Source organism: Periplaneta americana, chromosome 3, assembly GCF_040183065.1.
Source record: "Periplaneta americana isolate PAMFEO1 chromosome 3, P.americana_PAMFEO1_priV1, whole genome shotgun sequence".
Taxonomy (NCBI): Eukaryota; Metazoa; Arthropoda; class Insecta; order Blattodea; family Blattidae; genus Periplaneta; species Periplaneta americana.
This window is the reverse complement of record NC_091119.1, coordinates 105,887,002-105,907,034: the sequence shown is the minus strand read 5'-3', so window position 1 is coordinate 105,907,034 and position 20,033 is coordinate 105,887,002. Positions and strand designations below refer to the sequence as shown.

General features: G+C 37.4%; 1 protein-coding gene across 1 annotated transcript in view; it reads left to right on the top strand.

The window, feature by feature from the left end:
- Positions 1–764: 764 nt before the first annotated feature.
- The window catches only part of LOC138696357 (uncharacterized), a 529,406-nt gene continuing 510,137 nt past the window's right edge, over positions 765–20,033 (top strand). Inside the window, exon 1 of the mRNA XM_069821183.1 lies at positions 765–968. Coding sequence (XP_069677284.1) covers positions 768–968 — 201 coding nt within the window. The 5' untranslated portion in view covers positions 765–767. The remainder of the gene's footprint in view (positions 969–20,033) is intronic.

Genomic DNA, 20,033 nt, shown 5'->3' with positions numbered 1-20,033 from the left:
ACCTTCCAAGAATTTTCTTCCTATTTCGCTGCAGTTTGATGTCAGTGATGTACACCGGTGCGGTGAAATTTGGAATACGCTGTAATAAATAAGTACACTATGCATAACATATGTCTGTCTACTAATATGGCGGACAACAAAGCTTTCATTTTGGAATCGCTACACTAGCGCTCATGCTTAGTTTAGTGCTAAATAGAGTTTCAAGCCAGACGTGATTACCCCACAATATCACAAAAAATTAAGTTTCTTGTGTTAATCACACCTTATTTTAAAGTTCCGTGTGGTAAGCATGAATGTCTGCTTCCTTAACTGCTAAAGGCTGCAAATATTTGACAAAATTTGGCAGAATATGGATTTAACTGTTTACAGTTGAACAAAATAATCCTTGAACATGTCCTCAATTATTTCATATGGATCAGTCATATCTGGTTTGAAACCCTTTAATTAGTATGTTTATGGTAGTTACTTCATTAAGTACGTGATGCTTAAGTTACATAAGTGGTAATTACTGCGCAACCATTAACGATATTTTGATGAATGTCAGGGAAATGATACAGTGATGCAGTTACTGTACACTCAATGATGTATGTAATGCGTGTCAGGCGATGTGATTACAGCAAATACATTTACGTAAGTGCTATGTATTGCGAAAGTGATACAACTACAGAGATCCAATAATGTATATCATGTGATTTTGCATTGCAGAAGCGACGTAGTTACCGCACATCCAGTAGCCTAATGTGGCGATATTTTGTGTTACAGAAGCGATGGTGCGCTTCACGGTGGAGCTGCGGCTGCCGCGCTACGTGCTGTTGGGCGGCTCGGCGCTGATGCAGTGCGAATACAATGTGCGCCTCGACCAGCTGCACCGCGTCGAGTGGCTGCGCAACGGAAAGAAGCTGTTCCAGTTCGTGAAGGGCCGCACTCCACCTTTCCGTAACTTCACCACGCCGGGTGCCGAACTTGACGTAAGTACTCTGCACCTTGTAAAACATTTATCACGCTCTATAGCGAAAGCGAATAATGTGAACGTCCTGTATAACACTTGAGAATAATAGACATACACCTGTTGTAATCGGAAGGTTTAGTAGTAATTCTTAGTAACATACCACTATCTAATGAATCCGTAAATAATGTCAAGACTTGTTAACATACAATGCTACTGAATGCTGATAATGCCCTATCTTATGTATATTAGGTAGCTGTGAAACTGATTACTATACGGAGTGTATCTAAATTCAATACTGAAACTTCTAGAGATGATACAAGAGATGAAAACAAACGTTCTTTTGTTAAATGATCATGGGTAGAAAATAGAGATGAACAAAACTAACTGCCGCTCTCGCTCGCTGTGTTTGTTGCACTTGTTTTTCGAGTCTTGTCTCGTCTCATCTCGTATCTCTCGTGCGCTTCGAGTCTTGCTCATCATTCTCGAAATAACATTTGGTCGGCTTGGAAAGATTTCGTAACTTTGGGTAACATACATCATTGAAGTAGAATAACTCTTCTCTGATTCTCATGGACATTTACTTTCAAGTTTTCGATGGCTAGCTCTGCCATCTTTTCAGGGAATAAAGTGTCGTGAGATCATGTCTAGCCGGCATATATACGTCTGGATCTAGTTCCTAGTCTCGACTGCCTGCCACATTCTGATTAGTCGAAGCGGTGACCAATCAGGAGCTACTCACTTGGCTGAGAACCCGAGAAGAGTTATTCTACATCAAGCGCCGGGAAAGCCTCAAGTCAAATTCGTTGAAATAACATTAGGCCTATAGATGTTTAATTGACCCGTCTCAACTTTTCCCTTTATGTCCACATGACGCGAGTGGGCTGACGAGACAAGTGGAGTCGGGTGAGGTTCCTGTATAATTCAGTTGGTAGAGAGTTGGTGATTTCAGCCAAAGGTTCCGGGATCGATACCCGGCCCCTGAACAATTTTTCTCTTGATATTATTCAAGTCTGCTTCACAGCGAGCTTTACCTGAAAGCTACATTTGTAAATGAAGACTGTTATTAAATACAGGTTATTTCAAGTAGTAACAGAAACAAAAAATATTAAGGAATATTATGGTTGTGTGTTATAAACCTATTTTTTTTAATTTAAACAGTATAGAGGATAATAAAAGCCGAAGTTTACATCTATGCATGGTTTTTATACCGTGGCAGTGCTATGTAGAGGAGTTCCACGATAGTCTGCATTACTGTCCAGTGAATAATGGAGCACACATTGAAAATTTAATTAATTAAATTTAGGAAATTACCCGATATAAACTGTTTTCTCATTCTGCAACAAACTAACAATAAGAATAATCCAGGTAGCCAAGCGAGGATTCAAAACAAAAGATGTGAAACAAATGAACGAGATGAATAAGCAATTGAATAATCTTTGAAATTTAAGCACAGTCTAGTTGTTGCATATACAATCACGAAGCTCAATACGTAGGAAATATGCATCCATAGATAGTTGCTAACCACTAGGATCGCTACCATCCCTCATCACAAAAAATTTGAAAAATTACCGGCATAGTCTATTGTTCCTAGTACCCTCTTCAACTCAAGCTTCGTGACTGTATATACTAGAACTAGACGGTGATTTAAGTATCGTAATATATGGGTACCATTTGAAATTTCAAAGGGGTGGAGGGTGAGTGGGTCAAAGCTAAAATGCAATTGGCCTGATTTTAAACTTCCCCCTAGGTATCAAAATTCACATTCTTTTTGTATAAATTAAATTTAATTGGAATAAATATTTATGCAGATTGGGAAGTTTTGAAATAAAAGCCATGTAGGACTATGTACTCCTAATTGAACACCGTATAATATTTATCTGATATGGTGAAAACATTTGTGATATTTATTGAAGATGGAGGAACTGTGTGTACACTTCAGCGAGATAAATATGTAGAGTAACCGTATTGAATGTGCTGACAGGTCCATATCGTATTCATGAATATGAATGTATGACATATTGAATACTATCTATATTCTCTGCCATCTTTTCCATTCTTTCGTTTTTTTGTACTTATTTTCTCACTTTCTGAAATGAAACTTCTGTAGGCAGGGTACGAGTTGAACACTTGGAAACAAAATTCTGCGACGGATGTTTTAAGAGGAATTTGTGTGTTGCTACTGCGGGATTGTGTACGAACTACATTATCACGTAGGTAAAATGGCTGATGTTCGAGTTTTTCCTGGAATTTACACAAATTAATGGATAAATTAGAGGGAATGGGGCTACATCTGTGCAGTACTCGTACGTCTTTGTATAGTGTTGTGACATTATACAAACGAAACTAGTGAGTGAAATTATACTGTAGAGAAGTTTTTGCTAGAATATATGTCGAAATGAGGTGCTGAACGAACGAAGAAAGCATGCAAATGAAACACCGAAAAAATTCAGCCAAAAACGGAAAAGAGTAGACTGGAAACTTTGCGGGAATGCAGGGCTTGGAAATGACATTTTCTAACATAATCTTCTACTGTTCAGTCACAAAGCACCTACGCTTTAGTGAATGTTCCATCAATGATCAACGAACAATCAACGAATGCAATGCCTGATCAAACTGGTGTCAGTGATTTACAATTAAACCGTTCATCATTCATTCAATCATAGTGTTTTGCCTAAGGGTAGGTCTTCTACTGCAAATCCAACATTCTCCGATCTTCTCTATTTGCCGCATTTGTCTTAGAATTTAAGGGGAGTAATGGGTGATATTCCTATTTTTTACATTTTTCAAGTTACGTTCTTAATTTTTGTACACATAATCACGGTGTGATAGATAATGATGTGGTGAAGTGTCATTTCTGTGAGTCAATTAGTTTCTGAGTTATTAAAAATATTCTGAAAAATTTGCATATTTCAAAATGAAATATGTCGCTCAATTTTTGAGTAAAATATTTAAATTTTTTTTGCAAGACCAGTGGCGTATTTATAAAAAAATCTTCAGTTTTCCTATATCTTTACTACAAAAGGGGAAAACATTTTCTAACCACAGCATACCAAAAAATAGAAATTTCCATTGTCACTATAAATATTTAATATTTTATTTTAAAAGGTATTCATTTAATCATAAAACCCATGCTCTATTTTATTAATCACAGTGTATAGAATATGCAGTAAAAATGTAATGTTCCTAGCATCAAAATTGTAATAGCCTTTATACTTCGAACCTGACGAAATGTGCTAAAAACGTGCGAGAAAACAGCTTATAAAATTTGAACGAAATTAAAGTTCAAAGGTGCAGCCATTCATATATTGCGTAATTTTTATGCTTTCGAGCACCGCAGAGAATTTAAAAACTTGCTCAACATATAAATAAGAGATTGCTGATTCATTTTTAAACGAAGAGAAAATGCGATTATTGACTGAAAACGACCAAAATTTCACCCGTCAACCCCTTAAATCAAATAAGTGTTCATCAGATATTTTAGAAGCAATTCACATGCAGTCAATTCGGTTTTGTGTGATTCATTATTCATATTTTAGCTGCAATAACCAATAGTTTTATTTTTAATTCTGAGGAGTACTGAGTATAAAGTGTTAAATTAAACCCTTATATTAATTGTTATCGTTTTTCACTGCACGAGCGTTTAAAAACAGGTTACTACACATTTAGTCTTACAGCTTAAGAATTTTCATGTCTACCGAGCATAGAGACTGCACACTCATTATTAAAAAGATTACTACACAATTACAGCTTAAGAATTTTCATTTCTGCCGAGCATAGAGACTACACCAGGCCTGGGTGTTATTAACTCGATTGAATTACTATAGACCACTCCTTAACTCCCCACTCCACCTTTCCCGGCCCGATACGAGTACACAGGCTGATAAGCGTTGCTGAGTGACAGATTGCATAAGGCAGGCATCATAGCTTTCTGCTCTCGATGGTCGCCAAAAGTCCACCACTGATGCACACTGACTGACTGACTGTGTGTTTGTTCTAAACCGAATTAAGCGAAAATAATTTGGGCAGGGTTATCTCTATTCCTTTTCCCTTCCTCTTTACACCCGAGGCTGGGCTACACAGTCATTTTATTTCCATGTTTGATTCTTCATTTTCTTCCTTGTATTTAATTTCCTCTTAGTCTAATGTCTTACTTTTTCCATACATGTTTTTTCTTTCTTCCACTCGTTTAAATATCCTGCTTCCCTTACCTTCTGATTTACTTATTTATTTTTTCAATTCCTATTTCTTTCCTGTTTTGTTCATTTTCTTCCCTTTCTTTATCTTCCTATTTTCTTTCTTCTCTTTTTCTGGTTCTGTTTTTAATTTTCTATTTATTTCTTCTTCTTTCCGTCGCAATTTTTCTTTTTTTCTGGCATTTTATTTTTCTTTCATTCTCTCTCGTTCCCATTTCCTTCTTTCTTTCTTTCTTTCTTTCGTCTGCCTTACGATTTACTTCTTTTATATCCCCATCCAGCCTTGTTTCTCTTCATTGTTGCTTTCTGGCTTGCCTATCCTATTCCCATAGCTTTCTGTATGACAATTCGCACCGCGGTGGAGTTTGGATTTGCTACCGTAACGCGATACCTGACGGTTGCCTGGGCAACGGCTGTCACGTGACAAGCGCGTGTAAATTAATAATCTTCAATTACAGAGCAGGGCGTATGACGTCACACACGAAAACTCTCTCCGTGCGATTATCCAAATGCATGTAATTAGCAAGCGGATTAGGATCAAATTTGGTACGTGTAAGGTGATGCATTGTGACATCACCCTGTCAAATTATCATTATCCTAGCAGGAGAACATAATTTACACGCAGCCAATGTGTCCATTTTTGGCTGCAACAAACTATATTTAAAATGGAACGTTCATATTGATACCCCTCCCCCTCCTCTTTTCGTTTATTTCACTGATCGCTTCTGACAATGTGACGAATACATTGAATCTCTTTTGTGTATCATTAATTACTTGTTTTGAATTATGTCCTATTTTTGAACACCGGTATGAGCTTATATTTGAGAGGTTTGCAGTGTTATTTCCTTGAAGCACTCAGCAGATGACAGCATACCTTATTTAATGTAGTAATGAAAATTGTATGACGTCCCGTTACCTTTTGCGACAGTCTGATGTTTCTAAATTGACGTCACGGTTTACATCATATATATGCTGTCAGGAAGATGACCATCAGTTTCCTTAGCTTTGAGCTCTCACATTTCCTTCACAAAGGTCCAGACGTAAGATGCAGTGATGATTTTTACCAAGAGAACTTCACAAAAATAACACCGGCCAACATCGTGTATTTCCATGAAGCGTTGTATTTAATATTTGAGTTTATTCCCGCCATGCTGCGGCAGCTGTGACAGGAAATCCGTTTGCTAACTCATGTTTGATTTATAAGATGTGCGTGATAAATATTTAAAACTGACCTGTATTTGGTTCGGTGTTCTATTCCGTATGTCCGCATATTAATATTTTCATTGAAGTTTGGCTTATCGTAACCAGACTATAAACAAATGTTAATCCTTCTTCGTTCACTAAACCAATTTTACTAATTTTCTGTCTTGTTTATATACGTAAGAGTACTCATATAATGGAAGACGAAAATAATTGAGTTCACTTGTTAGCAACAGAGGAGCAGTAGACTATGTAAGATGTTCGCACGACATTTCAAGTGAATTATACTGTAATTTTCTTGTAAAAAATTAAATAACAGACTAATAAATCTACCACTAACTGAGTTAACAGAAAATGAATGTACATTACGTTAACTTTAAAACCTATTTGAAGACTTTCACAGAAATGTAATCCAAGTACTTGCACGAAAACACGCAACAAACCAATAGTGTTGTGGGCAATTTATTTTACTTCATTTTCAAGATGTCTTGTATAATTAATTGAAATTTGATTATCATGCCTGAGACACGTAGCACAAAGAGTACTGCCAAGTACTTTCTAAATCAGCAACACTGAGGCAGAGCTTATTGATGGCAATCTCCACAAATTGTATTTAATTACGTGCATGGTAGATAGATGTATGAACATTTTAACACGACCTATGATATTTTTGATGAGAAAGCGGAAGTTCTCTCCTGCCATCATTGTTAACTACTTCTGTCTTATTTCTTACTTTAATTCTTCATTTTTCCCTTTTCGTCCACTGGGGAGGACTCGGTAGCCTACTGTGTACAGGACTCGAGCTTTTACTGCGGTCACTCGTGTATTTGAATCACACTTGGGCTGATTATCTAGTTTTACTTTTCCCCGAGAAGTTCCCAGGTCGAATCATCGCCTAATGTCACTATCATAAATTTCACAGATGGAACATCACACGTAATTAATAAAGAGTCGTTAAGTCAATCTGTCTTTCCGTCTCTGTTCCTTTCTCTCATTCATTCTTTATGTCCCTTTTTCTCATTTTCTTCTTTATTTATTTTATTGTTCTTTCCCAATTTATTTTCTCTTTTCTATATATATATGTATGTAATGTAATGTAATGTAATGTAATGTATGTATGTGGCGAAGATCTTAACAGACTTTTGAGGCTGAGCCTACCCAAAAAAATTTTGAGTTTTTATATACCTAGTGATAATAGGTCTTTAAGTTCGTAATAACGATGTATCGTAACACTTGATTTCACTCCGATCCTTCCATATGAAGAGTCCACTGCAAGAATGATGGATGTCATTTGGAATACATTTTGCAGGAGAAGCAATTGAAAGTTTGAAATGCTTAGCGCTCAAAGCTTAACTGTGATTTTCCGATCTTTACTGGACAATGACTATCAGTGTTTTTTTTTATTGGGTTATTTTACGACACTGTATCAACATCTCAGGTTATTTAGCGTCTTAGTGAAATGAAGGTGATAATGCCGGTGAAGTGAATCCGGGGTCCAGCACCGAAAGTTACTCAGCATTTGCTCGTATTGTGTTGAGGGAAAACCCCGGAAAAAACCTCAACCAAATAACTTGCCCCGACCGGGATTCGAACCCGGGCCACCTAGTTTCGCAGCCAGACGCGCTGACCGTTACTCCACAGGTGTGGACACTATCAGTGTTAATGCCATATAACTCTCTATGTACAGTTTCCGTGAAAAAGGATGAGACGATTGAATATTCCTAAGTCTCAGATGTGAGACACTGCGCATGATCGGAGACCAGAGCACTGATACACAAGATAATGAATATTGAGGTACTTAAATTCAGACTATTTGGTTTGTTACTAGCATCGTTTTGAAATTCACTTCAAAAACTGCAAAAAATATGATAATATTACGTAAATGAAAGATAAATATATACATAAATCGTGTAGTTAAATCGACAATGGACCTTCATGACTAGATCGACACTCCACACAGAAAGGAAAGCTTTCATGTCGTTGCAATAGCTCAGACGGTAAGACTTCTGCGTGTTGTGTAGAAGAGTGCGAGTTCGATTCTTAGTTTATATAAAGATTTTTTTTGTCTAAATAACGTTGAAGTAGCTAAGTAACGTTGAAATAGAGTTTTACAAAGTCCTGAGATTAAGTGTTAATAATCGCAAACAATACAAAATTACAAGTTATAATATTATAAACGTTAATCTAATGAATGCATTTATACACACACATATACAATGTAAATGCATATATATTAAAAACTAACAATCAAAATGAAATTATAAAAATATATATAATAATAGACAAACTTTTACAAAGGTTTAGAGTCCTAGGCTATGTAATTTGTTGAGTAATTATTACAATATTTTATTAATAGCTTTCCCATATGTGTAAGAAATGCACTCGCACAAAACAATTTTTGTTAAAAGTATGGCTTTAGATTATTTCATTCTCACACCTTCAGTTAATTTTAACTATTTTATCTACGTGTTTGCAATAGTGTTTAATTTAGTATGCATTCAATTTTATTCATGTTATGATTGAATGGAAAAGCAATGTTGCAGTTATTGACTAATTACATATATTAATACTAATTATTAAATGCATCTGTTAAGTAACCAATTGCAGTATATTTTGCAAAATCTTGAATGTTTAAGTTGTCAATAATATTTCTGTACTATATACTATAATACGTTAAAAGAATTTGCAATAGATTTGGGATCCTCTACTTTATAATCATTGATTTTAGTGAAAAAATATTTTCTTTCTTAGGATATCTACAAGTTTAAATTTAATAATATTCCGAATAGATTTAATTGAATTATCTGAATTTTGTACTTTCTATTCAAATATATTCTATTTCCCTCTTTCATAATTTTTGATAAATTACACTGTACTCCTTGCAGTATTTAAGAACATGAGGATCATTACATTGCAACCCATTACATATAGATTCTTCTTTTTAATAAATGAGATTTTGAAGTCCCTGCGTTATCTACATGTTTTTACTTTTGAATTTTTTCACAACATTGAGTGGAGAAAATCCACTGAAGTGATTATGAAATTAAGTGAAAAATGCAATACATTAACTCTTAATATCAGTAGTACCAGTATCATATACGTTTTTCCAAGATTCATTATGTAGACATAAATGTAAATAATCATTAGATACAACATTTACGATCCTTTCTTAGTTTTTAAATTAATATTTTGAAATTGTTCAGTGACATTGGAAACACTTAGGATTTGTTTATCATGTTCAGACAAGCCATTGATTATAGGTTCTGTCGAATAGAAATTCAGTCTAATTCTGTGTACAAAACATTTATCAATGGCTGTGCTACTTCAGCATAGATTTAATTTGATTAGTTTCGCAACAGTTGGACTTCCTGTTATATCCTGTTATTTAGATATTTAATTTAGAGTTGATTTATTAACTCTTACTATGCAAGATGCCTCTTATTTCAATAATTCTATATCACGTTAAATAGTCATTGTCTACACTAAAGTATTATCGTCATCCCTCATTTCTCATCGTAATGGCGAACCGACGTGACATGAGACAGCGAGTTATAGCTCTAGTTGAGGCTGGATATGGGGCTAGATCTGCTGGCCGTTTGGTCGGTGTTCCTGGAAGTACAGCCGCGAGGTGGGTTATCGTTACCAAAATTTAGGGGAGGTCGAAAATCGCCCTATTCCTGGGCGTCAGCGGATTTCTTCATTGGAAGAGGATGCTCTCTTATTCGAGACAGTTCGACAGGACCCCTTTCTGACTGCTAACGAAATAAGAGCAATATCTAACTTTCCCGGCTCTTCACAGACTGTGATCAGCAGGTTGAGGAACAGCGGTATTAGGAGCCGGAGGGCTGCGCAAATGGAAATATTGGGGGAAGCACAAGCTGTCGACCGTCTTGCCTTCGCTACCAATCGAGTGGATTTCGATTGGAGAAATGTAATTTTCTCCGACGAAACAACCATCTCGAGTGATTATGAAAGTCCTGTCCGTGTCTATCGTGAGGATGGTCTCCGACATGACCAGCGCTATGTGCACAGACGTGAAAGATCGGGGCGCTTTAGCATATCGTGTTGGGGGTGGATGTCTTACGATGGACCTGACGTTATAGAAGCATCTATGGCCGGTTTAATGCGGGAACTTACGAGCACATTCTGGAAAATATATTCCTTCCCTCCGCCCGAGAACGTTTTCCCGAAGGAACATTGCTCTTCCAGCAGGATAGCCATCCCGTGCACTATGCTGCAAGCATTCAAAGATGGTTTCAAAGGAGACCCGAGATCGAAATCATTAATTGGCCTTCGAAGTCACCTGTTTTGAATGTCATCGAAAATTTATGGGTGGAATTGAAAAAGAGAAGGATAGTCCCTATGCCCACCGACGCCCTCGAAATCGAGACGAATTGTGGGATCAAGTTGTTGACACCTGGGAAGATCTCGCCGTTGATCAGAGCTTATTTCACAAACTCGTGACATCCATGCCGGATCGACTTAGATCTGTATTAGAAGCTGATGGCATGTGGACAAGATTTTAAGTTAACAGGTCTCTTTTTGTTTCTTATGATTTTTGTTTGAGGAAGAATACTTTTAACTTCCAAGTAAGTTTTATTTTTTTTTTTGACGAGGTTCAGCCAACTTGTAAAACCCAGAAATTGGGCATAAATTATTCCATATTTTTCGACAAATTAGACAGTCGAGGAACTCTGAACAAATTAATTAAACCTCAATAAAAAAAAAAGGTTTTACCCGGGATCGAACACGAGACGTTTCGGTTATACAGCGGAACCAACACGCTACTATATGAGCTACCGAGACAAGACAGTGACAGCAGCAGTCCAGAATGTAGATCCCTTAGCAGGCATTTGCCATTCGGTACAGTGAAGCAATGATATTTTGTGACTCGAGCTATGTTGTGAAATCCTGGCCTTAAATGGCAGTCTTCTTCGTGATCCTTATTCTGGTCCTTGTCCTTGTTGTGGTCCTTGTAACAATTCTTGTACTATTTCTCATGTTATGTATCGTTACGTCGATATCGGGTGAACCGCGTTGCAGAACTTTAACTTCCGACGACCAAGAATCGTCTCATTCTTTTTAAGGGTAACTGTACATTCTATATGCCTTAAGCTATGCATTGACAGTCTTGGTTCATTTTCGGCAAGAAAGTGACATCCATCATTCTTGCAGTGGACTCTTCATTTATACTAAGTTCACTGTTGGTAGTCATTCCAGGATGGAAAGTCCAGTGCGAGACTTGTGGCAGAAGCCTCTAGAAACATGATTACGAGTTCGACTCTCAAACTCGAGGGGGGACCGGGAAGGGGGTATCGATTTGCTACATTTCGGTACGAAACGAGGCGGCTAACCTCACCTTCACAATAATATTTTGCGCTATATTGGTGTTCTGTGAATGCACTACGCTGTTGAGTGTTAGTTTAATAAAAAGTCATGGATGCGTGTGTTGCATATCATTATTGTGTAAAATGACTCATACTGAGAGAACATTGAGATCAATATTTGTAGAAGTAAAAGAGATACTATTTCAAATTGAGCGTATGAAACAAAATGTGCTTACAAAGGTAAGAGATCAACACTAAATTTATATATTAAAATAGCGGGTGGATGAAGACAAAATATAAATTTTCAGTTTTCACCAAGGTAAATAAGAAATATTCTTGGCTAACAGGGTGCTTTCAGACAAATAAGTTATATCGTTTTACCTATATTCTCACTGGGAAGAGGGGGGTGAAAATGGTCATCATCTTCTTGTGGGGTCGGTGTCACAAAAATGTTTGATAGAAAAAGCCGAGAAACATCTGCTCTATAAAAAAGATACAACGTAAGCAGATTTTTTCAGCCTACCCAGTATTTACACCTTAGCTTCGCTACTGACGTATGTACGTACGTACGTACGTATGTATGTATGTATGTATGTATGTATGTATGTATGTATGTATGTATGTATGTATGTATGTATGTATGTATGTATGTATGTGGTGCGCAGTTAAAGCGTAACATCGCAAGCCGGAACGTCGAGGGTTCGATTCTCGATGCGTGATAGAGTTTCTCTCTTGATATAATTCTTCCGGCCGCACTATGACCCTAGGTTTACTCAGTATCTAACAGGAATGAGTACCAGGAGTATTTACTTCGGGTAGAAGCAGCGGGAAAGTAGAAATGACATCCCTACTGCTGCCTATTGCCGATTGTGTGTGCAAGTGGCAAACTTAACCTCATTTTTAATAACAGTCACACTTTCAAAACCATTTTACTGAACACAAACTGAGGAAGATGAAACAATGCAGAGAACATATTACACAAGGTTTCCTGTGAATATTAGACATACACTCGTATTTCTCTCCCCCCTCCCCCCAACGACGTTCGTCTGCCAATTCGTCTTTCTCTTTAGCTATCTTCCGTTCGCCTCTCGCTCTACGTTTGTTTTCCTAGTGACCAGACTCTAGTCTGCTTGTACACTTGTATGTCCTACTAGTCTGTTTTCCTGTCTATACGCCCACCTGTCTATTAGTATCAGAACTTGCCTGTTTATTCTATTTTATTTCATTATTTTCTTTCTTCTCTTTTATGTCTCCTCTCTGTATTTCCCCCTTGTTAACGTGCACTCCATTATTTTGTAATTGGTTCACTTTGAATCCTCCATCTCCTAGAAACTAGAGTTTAGACGAATGCAGAGCAATGTAGCGAACTCTGCATGCAACTGATCAGAAAGGTCCTGGGGCGCCCTTAATCATATCTTCGCTTCCTCAGTATCTTCGCCCTCCGGCTCGTTGGTAACGAGCGTCTCAATCAGTGTTCATACCCCAACCCCCGACACTACCAACAGTTGTTATTGTTAGTGAATATGAAGACTGTCACCACACAGGCACGTGATTCTCCCACTCTTTGCGCTCAGGGTTGCCAGATTGGGCGAAAAGTCGCGGATTGGGCTACTCCGAAGTCCTGTTTACGACTAATTTTTACTTCAGACGATTTGCAAACGATTGAACATTGAGTCTGATATAATACAAGGAACGTCCAAATGTTTTAAATGAGTGAAGCTGAAATACAAATAACGGTGTTTCCGAAATATAGACAACAGAAATGCGTGGGATAGATAGGTCTATCATTAATGACTTCATTATTAGGCAGTTTAGTAGTGTATTATGCATTAGTGATCATGTTAAGAGTTTAATTAATCAATAAATTGATTAATAAATGATCAATTTAGTAGTAGTAGTAGTACTAGTAATATTGAGTGGCTAGTGTCGGGTTAGAGACGACCGTTCGATTCGACAGTGGCCTATTGTGCGTCCCGAATTATGGTATGAATGAGAATGAGGTGTACCAGCCCAGCGACCGCATGAGACCCCTCACCCGCTCACCTAATAGACCCCTTACACCCTCTCCCCCGCCTTAAGTTCATAGGCCTACCACCAAAGTGACCAAGCAGCAGAGGATCCATTCCGACAGCCCTTCTAAGGTGTCGAAGCGCCTTCGGAAGTCCACTTACGGATTGAATCCTGGCAGAGATATTGCGAAAGGTTTGGAACCCAGAGACGGTTTTGGAGAGGACGCCGTCTTGCAAGCGGACGAAGACATGAATGAGATGATGATGATTAATATATGAACTCTAAATTCTTTTGCTACAAGAAAGAGGAAAGGAAATGGACCGTAGCAATGAAAATCCCAACCTGGCATGTGCATAAGTTACTGTGGAAAACCACAGGTTGGTCGTTCCGGGGATTTGAACTGCGGCCCTCCCGAATGCGAGTCCCGTGCGGAACGCATCAGCCAGCTTGCTCGCTTATGATCAATTTAACAAGTACCGTAACTGATACACGAAGTAGTGAAGAGCTTTCATCAATAATAATGAAGTATCAACGTGTGGACAAATTGCAAACCTATAACATTTATGCACAAATAACAAAGCAAGTTCATTAGTTCAGGTTCGCTTGTTAGGCTACTTACTTCATAACAGCTGTTCTAAATTCTCACCTCCTACTTACAGGCAGTATTGATAACATCGCCTCATGGCCGCACTCTTTCAGAGATGCATGGCAGATCGCATATGAGTTTCCAGGATGTCGTTTCTCTAAGCAAGATATCTTTCACTTCAATCAACAGCTTTCATGTGATCCCGGCCGAAGTAGTCCATAGAAACTGAGTGGGTAGATGGCTAGACAATGAACGGAAGTACTGATAGACGGAGATGATTGGATGGATAGATGGAGTTGGATGAACCAACAGACAACTGAGGAGACGGATGGATGGACTATAAGATGGATAGAGTGACGGATGGCTGGACAGTGGGACGAATGCACGGATGAATATTTATTCAAGTTTCGCAAACCCGCTAAACCTAAGGGAGAAAATTTCCATGTTAGCAGTTAAAAACAAATATTGTATGTAAATACTTTCAGATCTCTCCGAAATGTCTATTTTGATGCCTACTTCAGAGAAGGTTTTTACTCTTGTGAAATTGTGTGAAGAGAACTTTCAATGTCCATATTTGTTTTTGTTCAGATTTTGTAGCCTCAGGTTTTTCTGCTTTCCTTTCTCTTTCGCCATGAGCTTCCCTCCACACATCCATACATACATACACACATATCGCGCAAATCTATAATCGCTTTAAAGCAATTGAAGACCACATCCGACTCATTTTTTTCTGCTCTTAATTTTATTGTATATTCCCGGTTGACAGAAAATTGCGTAGTGTGATCGTGTATTGTTTTGATTAAACGTATTAGCAACCGGCGTCGGTTGTGATTGGCACGTAATAAAACAATTGAAGTGGAATACGTCTCTACAAATTAACGCCCTCTTGTGCTGGAAATCGCAATCGGAAAATAGATTTTCGATTATTATTAAAGCGCGGCCTTTTTTGTCTCGTTAAATTTTTTGCAACTTCATAATATTGACTGAAAAGATTGGAGTGTTCCTCTCTGCAGGTAGCGGCAATATTATCGACGTGTTTGAACCGTGTCATTCATATCTATTGTATCACTGAAAGAGAGTGGAAAATGGACTACCGCCTGGCTTTAGTGTGTTTAACCATATAGACCGCTATTACAGTGAAGATGTTTTTTGTGTAACTCATTGTAGTTTGAAGCACCTCGGCTTCGTACTCGCACGAGTCCGCTCGGTTTTCAGCGTGCCATGCTCACGTCGTGATATTGTGTGTATACGTGTGTGTGTGTGTGTGTGTGTGTGTGTGTGTCTAATGCAGCGGTGGCGAAAATGTAATCTTGCGCCGAGCCACTGTATAACCTGCAATGTGCATAGCACCTATGGAGGGAGGCGGACACCCGAAGGGCAAGTGAAGCAACTGTCTGATTTATTAATGGATTTTCATTTTCCTTACGTCAAGCACTTAAATATAATTTTATACAGTACAAGGCTACAAACTAATGTTTAGTACGTGTAACGAAGAAAGAAATGAACAATAAATGAATAATATCACAACCTAAAATTAACTGTCTTCAGAATGTTTCTGCGACAAAGTTTCAAAATCAGGAATTATGTCACTTACTGCCAGTCGTAGTTGATCACGAAGGTATTTGTCTGTCAGTCGTGATCTAAATTTGGTGTTTACTATTTTAATTGTTGAAAATAATTTTTCACAAACGTAAGTTGTAGCGAACATGGCTTCAACAGAGCAAGAGAAAGAACGAAGCTTCGGATATTTATTTTTTGGAAAAGATTTGAAAGTTCAACATTTGTCAAGTCCTTACATCTAGCTTTCATTTGACATCACATAGTAAATCAGTGAGTTCAAATTGAAGAGCTAACCGCATTATTCGTACATTGCTGAAAAAGGGTCGACGTACAGAGATGATGATGATGATAACGATGATGATGATGATAACAACAACAACAACAATAACACTTAACCTTTTAATGTTTATCAGTAACATGTAGTATAATGCCGTTTTATGTTATACAACCGTTTTCCTCGTAATACTTGTGAACAAATCATACATTTAATATTCTCATCATATTGACAGCAAAAAAATGCGTCCTTCCATCCTACTTGGAACTTTCGTACATGGTTTCGAGAGAGACATATGCCACTCGCAGGTCAGAGATAAATACAAATGGAACGGAGTTTGACTCCAGTGAGTGAGAGGATGGGCGTTGGCGGAGATTAGAAGCAAGCGAAATGCACAGCTATCACTGCGAGCCACAATGTCTCGCGAGTCACGTTCTCGCCACGGCTGGTCTAATGCCTACCCTCTTCACTTGCGTAATTCGGATTCTGCATATTGCGGATAGATGGTAAGACTGTGACCCATTTTCAAGTTTGCACATCACTTCGGCGGGCCACGTTATGCATGATGTGTATCTAGTGCAGTCATGCCAAAACCCTGCACATTGTGCAGTTGCCTCTGTGCGATGTGCACTTTCTATTCCCCTACACAAGATTGAAGAGGAAACGGATCATAGTGCACAAATCTTGAAGGTAGATTATGACGGTAAACTATAAACATAGAAGAGAATTTTGAACGTTATTACACGCGAGATTATCTAATGCGTCATTTAAGAACAGTGATTTTCTAGTTTCATTTAAAAATAACTGGTATGTGAATTCCTAAAGTGGAGTTAGTTTTAACCTCATTGGTTACGATATTGCCACTGCGCAAGGGAGCGTCTTTATCCGCTTTGCAAAGAAAAGGACTCCTATAAACATATTTTATTACAGTGTGTCGAATTGGAACATGTACGGAGAAAATATCGACCACCCTCGATGCTAAGTCAGAATAGGAATTCGCTTGCATGTCTTGACCTCATGGAGACTAGAGAATGGGAACAAAAGACTGGATTGTTCCTCTTGAAGGCGAGAAAGATTAGAACTTCAGCTGTTGAAGTTTGTGTCGCGAACTGAGGAAGGGATAACAGTATCCACCCAATTGTACACTTTTATATCTTTTAGGTTAGGATATATTATATAATGTGTTTTATTGTGCCATTTCCATTTTAATATGTGTGTTCTTTTAGAGAATAATTGGATGTAATCATAGGAGGGGGGACCTACAAAGGAGGCCTTGTTTTGGGTACAAAGCACGTACGGTCAGAAGACCCGTGCATTGGATTTTAGAGAAAATTATAATAATATAAAATCTGAATGTATAATATTACTCAATAAATCCTATCTATCTATCTATCTATCTATCTATCTATCTATCTATCTATCTATCTATCTATCTATCTATCTGTCTGTCTGTCTGTCTGTCTGTCTGTCTGTCTGTCTGTCTGTCTGTCTGTCTGTCTGTCTGTCTGTCTGTCTGTCTGTCTGCCTGCCTGCCTGCCTGCCTGCCTGCCTGCCTGCCTGCCTGCCTGCCTATCTATCTATCTATCTATCTATCTATCTATCTATCTATCTATCTATCTATCTATCTATCTATCTATCTATCTATCTATCTATCTATCTGTCTGTCTGTCTGTCTGTCTGTCTGTCTGTCTGTCTGTCTGTCTGTTTATCTATCTATTTATCTATCTATCCATCCATCCATCCATCCATCCATCCATCTATCTATCTATCTATCTATCTATCTATCTATCTATCTATCTATCTATCTATCTGTCTGTCTGTCTGTCTGTCTGTCTGTCTGTCTGTCTGTCTGTCTGTCTGTCTGTCTATCTATCTATCTATCTATCTATCTATCTATCTATCTATCTATCTATCTATCTATCTATCTATCTATCTATCTATCTATCTATCTATCTATCTATCTATCTATCTATCTATCTATCTATTTTTAACCTTTTGTGTGTAAAATTGTGGAAAGCAGGATGACGTTCTGTTATTCAGAACTATTAGGGGAAACCTATGTAAAACGGCCACCTTAATTTTAAGTGTTACTTTACACAACTTTGTGTGTGCTCAAGAGTCTAAATTTAAAGGTGTGAGTTGTATATCATCCAAGGGCAGTGATATGGCATTTTTTAAATTTTGAAAAATATATATATTGTCGAAATTAAAATTTTTCAGAAGTGTAATATAATGGCTGTTTTACACTGGCATCTGTGTAAAACGGCCCAGTGCATATTACGCTAGAAAAAATATGATAGAAAACATATTCAGTTTAAAAATACATATAGTTACACGATATTATTTATTATCGTGAAAGTGGAACATGTTAATCTAATTAACTAAGATCATATAATTGAAAAGCAAGCATTAATATGGTATCAATTATAACATGAATTAGGACATTTAAATTTAATAGTCTAGCGATACAAACCGCAGGTGAAATCATCGTCTGCTACAGGATCAAGTCCAGGAAACTCTTCATGAGCCCATTTCATGCACGACATACAGAGAGCCCATCCTTCACCACTAGCTGAAATGGAGTGGATATTTTCTTGACAAAATATGCATTCAGCATCTTCCTCATCGTCTAAATTCTCTTCGCTACTTGTAATTTCAATGTTCTTAGTGTTCGTCTTTTCCAAAATTATTTTATGATACATGTTTCTTTTTCTAACTATTTTCTTGAACCTGGCTGTTTCAGCTTTCTCTTTTAGTTTTTCAGCACATGACATCTATATTTCTTTCTTCGACTCGCCGTCTCAGATTGGTTATAGACAAATCATACATTTTGCTTGTCTTTGTAGTTCTCATTTTATTTTCCTGAACAGCTTTAATGGCTTCCCTCATATTTTCCCTGCTCCAAGAATTTCTATCAGTGTTGCTAATACGTCTACTTATAGCCTAGTTGATACGGGAAAAGAAACCGAATTACTTGTAAAAGTTCTAGTGTTTCAATGTATTACGTGAGAGATATCAGAGTAAAACCATCAAGCACGGTGTAAAACGGCCAAGCACTGTGTGAAACGGCCACCGTGCGTGGCCGTTTTACACCGAACACATGCATCTAAACAAACAAGCTTATAGCATAACACCGCCATCTTGAAGTAGTTTCGAACACATGCATGTTGAACTTTATAACCTCTATTATATCAAGCAGTAGATAAACATTTCACGTTATGTATATTATGTATGAAATTATATCAAATAATAAGTAGATACCTTAGATCAGAACCTCCAAAAACAGTTATCATATCGAAATAATCATAAATTGTGAAGACAGCCATCCACGACTTTACATACCACTTTCAGAAGCTGTTCTGACGTAGTGCACTACATAATCGGCAATATGGCAATGCTGCTAAAGGTATGCTTACACATGGCCGTTTTACCCAGGTAGGCCGCTTTACACTGGTCTCCCCTACCTCTATTCGAGAATTTCATCATCTTTCTAAGACGCAAGTGACCTGATGAAGAAATGGAAAAATGTGTAAGAACAGGAATTGTCATTAAACCAGAAATTAAATTAAATGCACTATTGTATTTCGGTGATCAAAGAGTTTTTGAGCAGAGTGGAAATGATCTACAGAGAGCATTGTATAAACTCCAAGGTAATATTAAAACGTATAACATGAAAACTCTATCAATAAAACAAAAGTATTGGTAGCCATAGTAAAATGGCCAATAACAATTAAAATGTTAATAAATAGTGAAGTTATTCAGCTGGTTAGTGACTTTAAATATTTAGGATGTAGGCTATTACTACAAATGATTTTTTAAAAAAGAAGTTGGTTATAACATTTCAAGCATTTTCTTTAACAAAATTAAAAGGAATGTAAGAAGGAAGATATTAAATGAGACACAAATGAAGTTTTATAGTATAAAGTAACGGGCA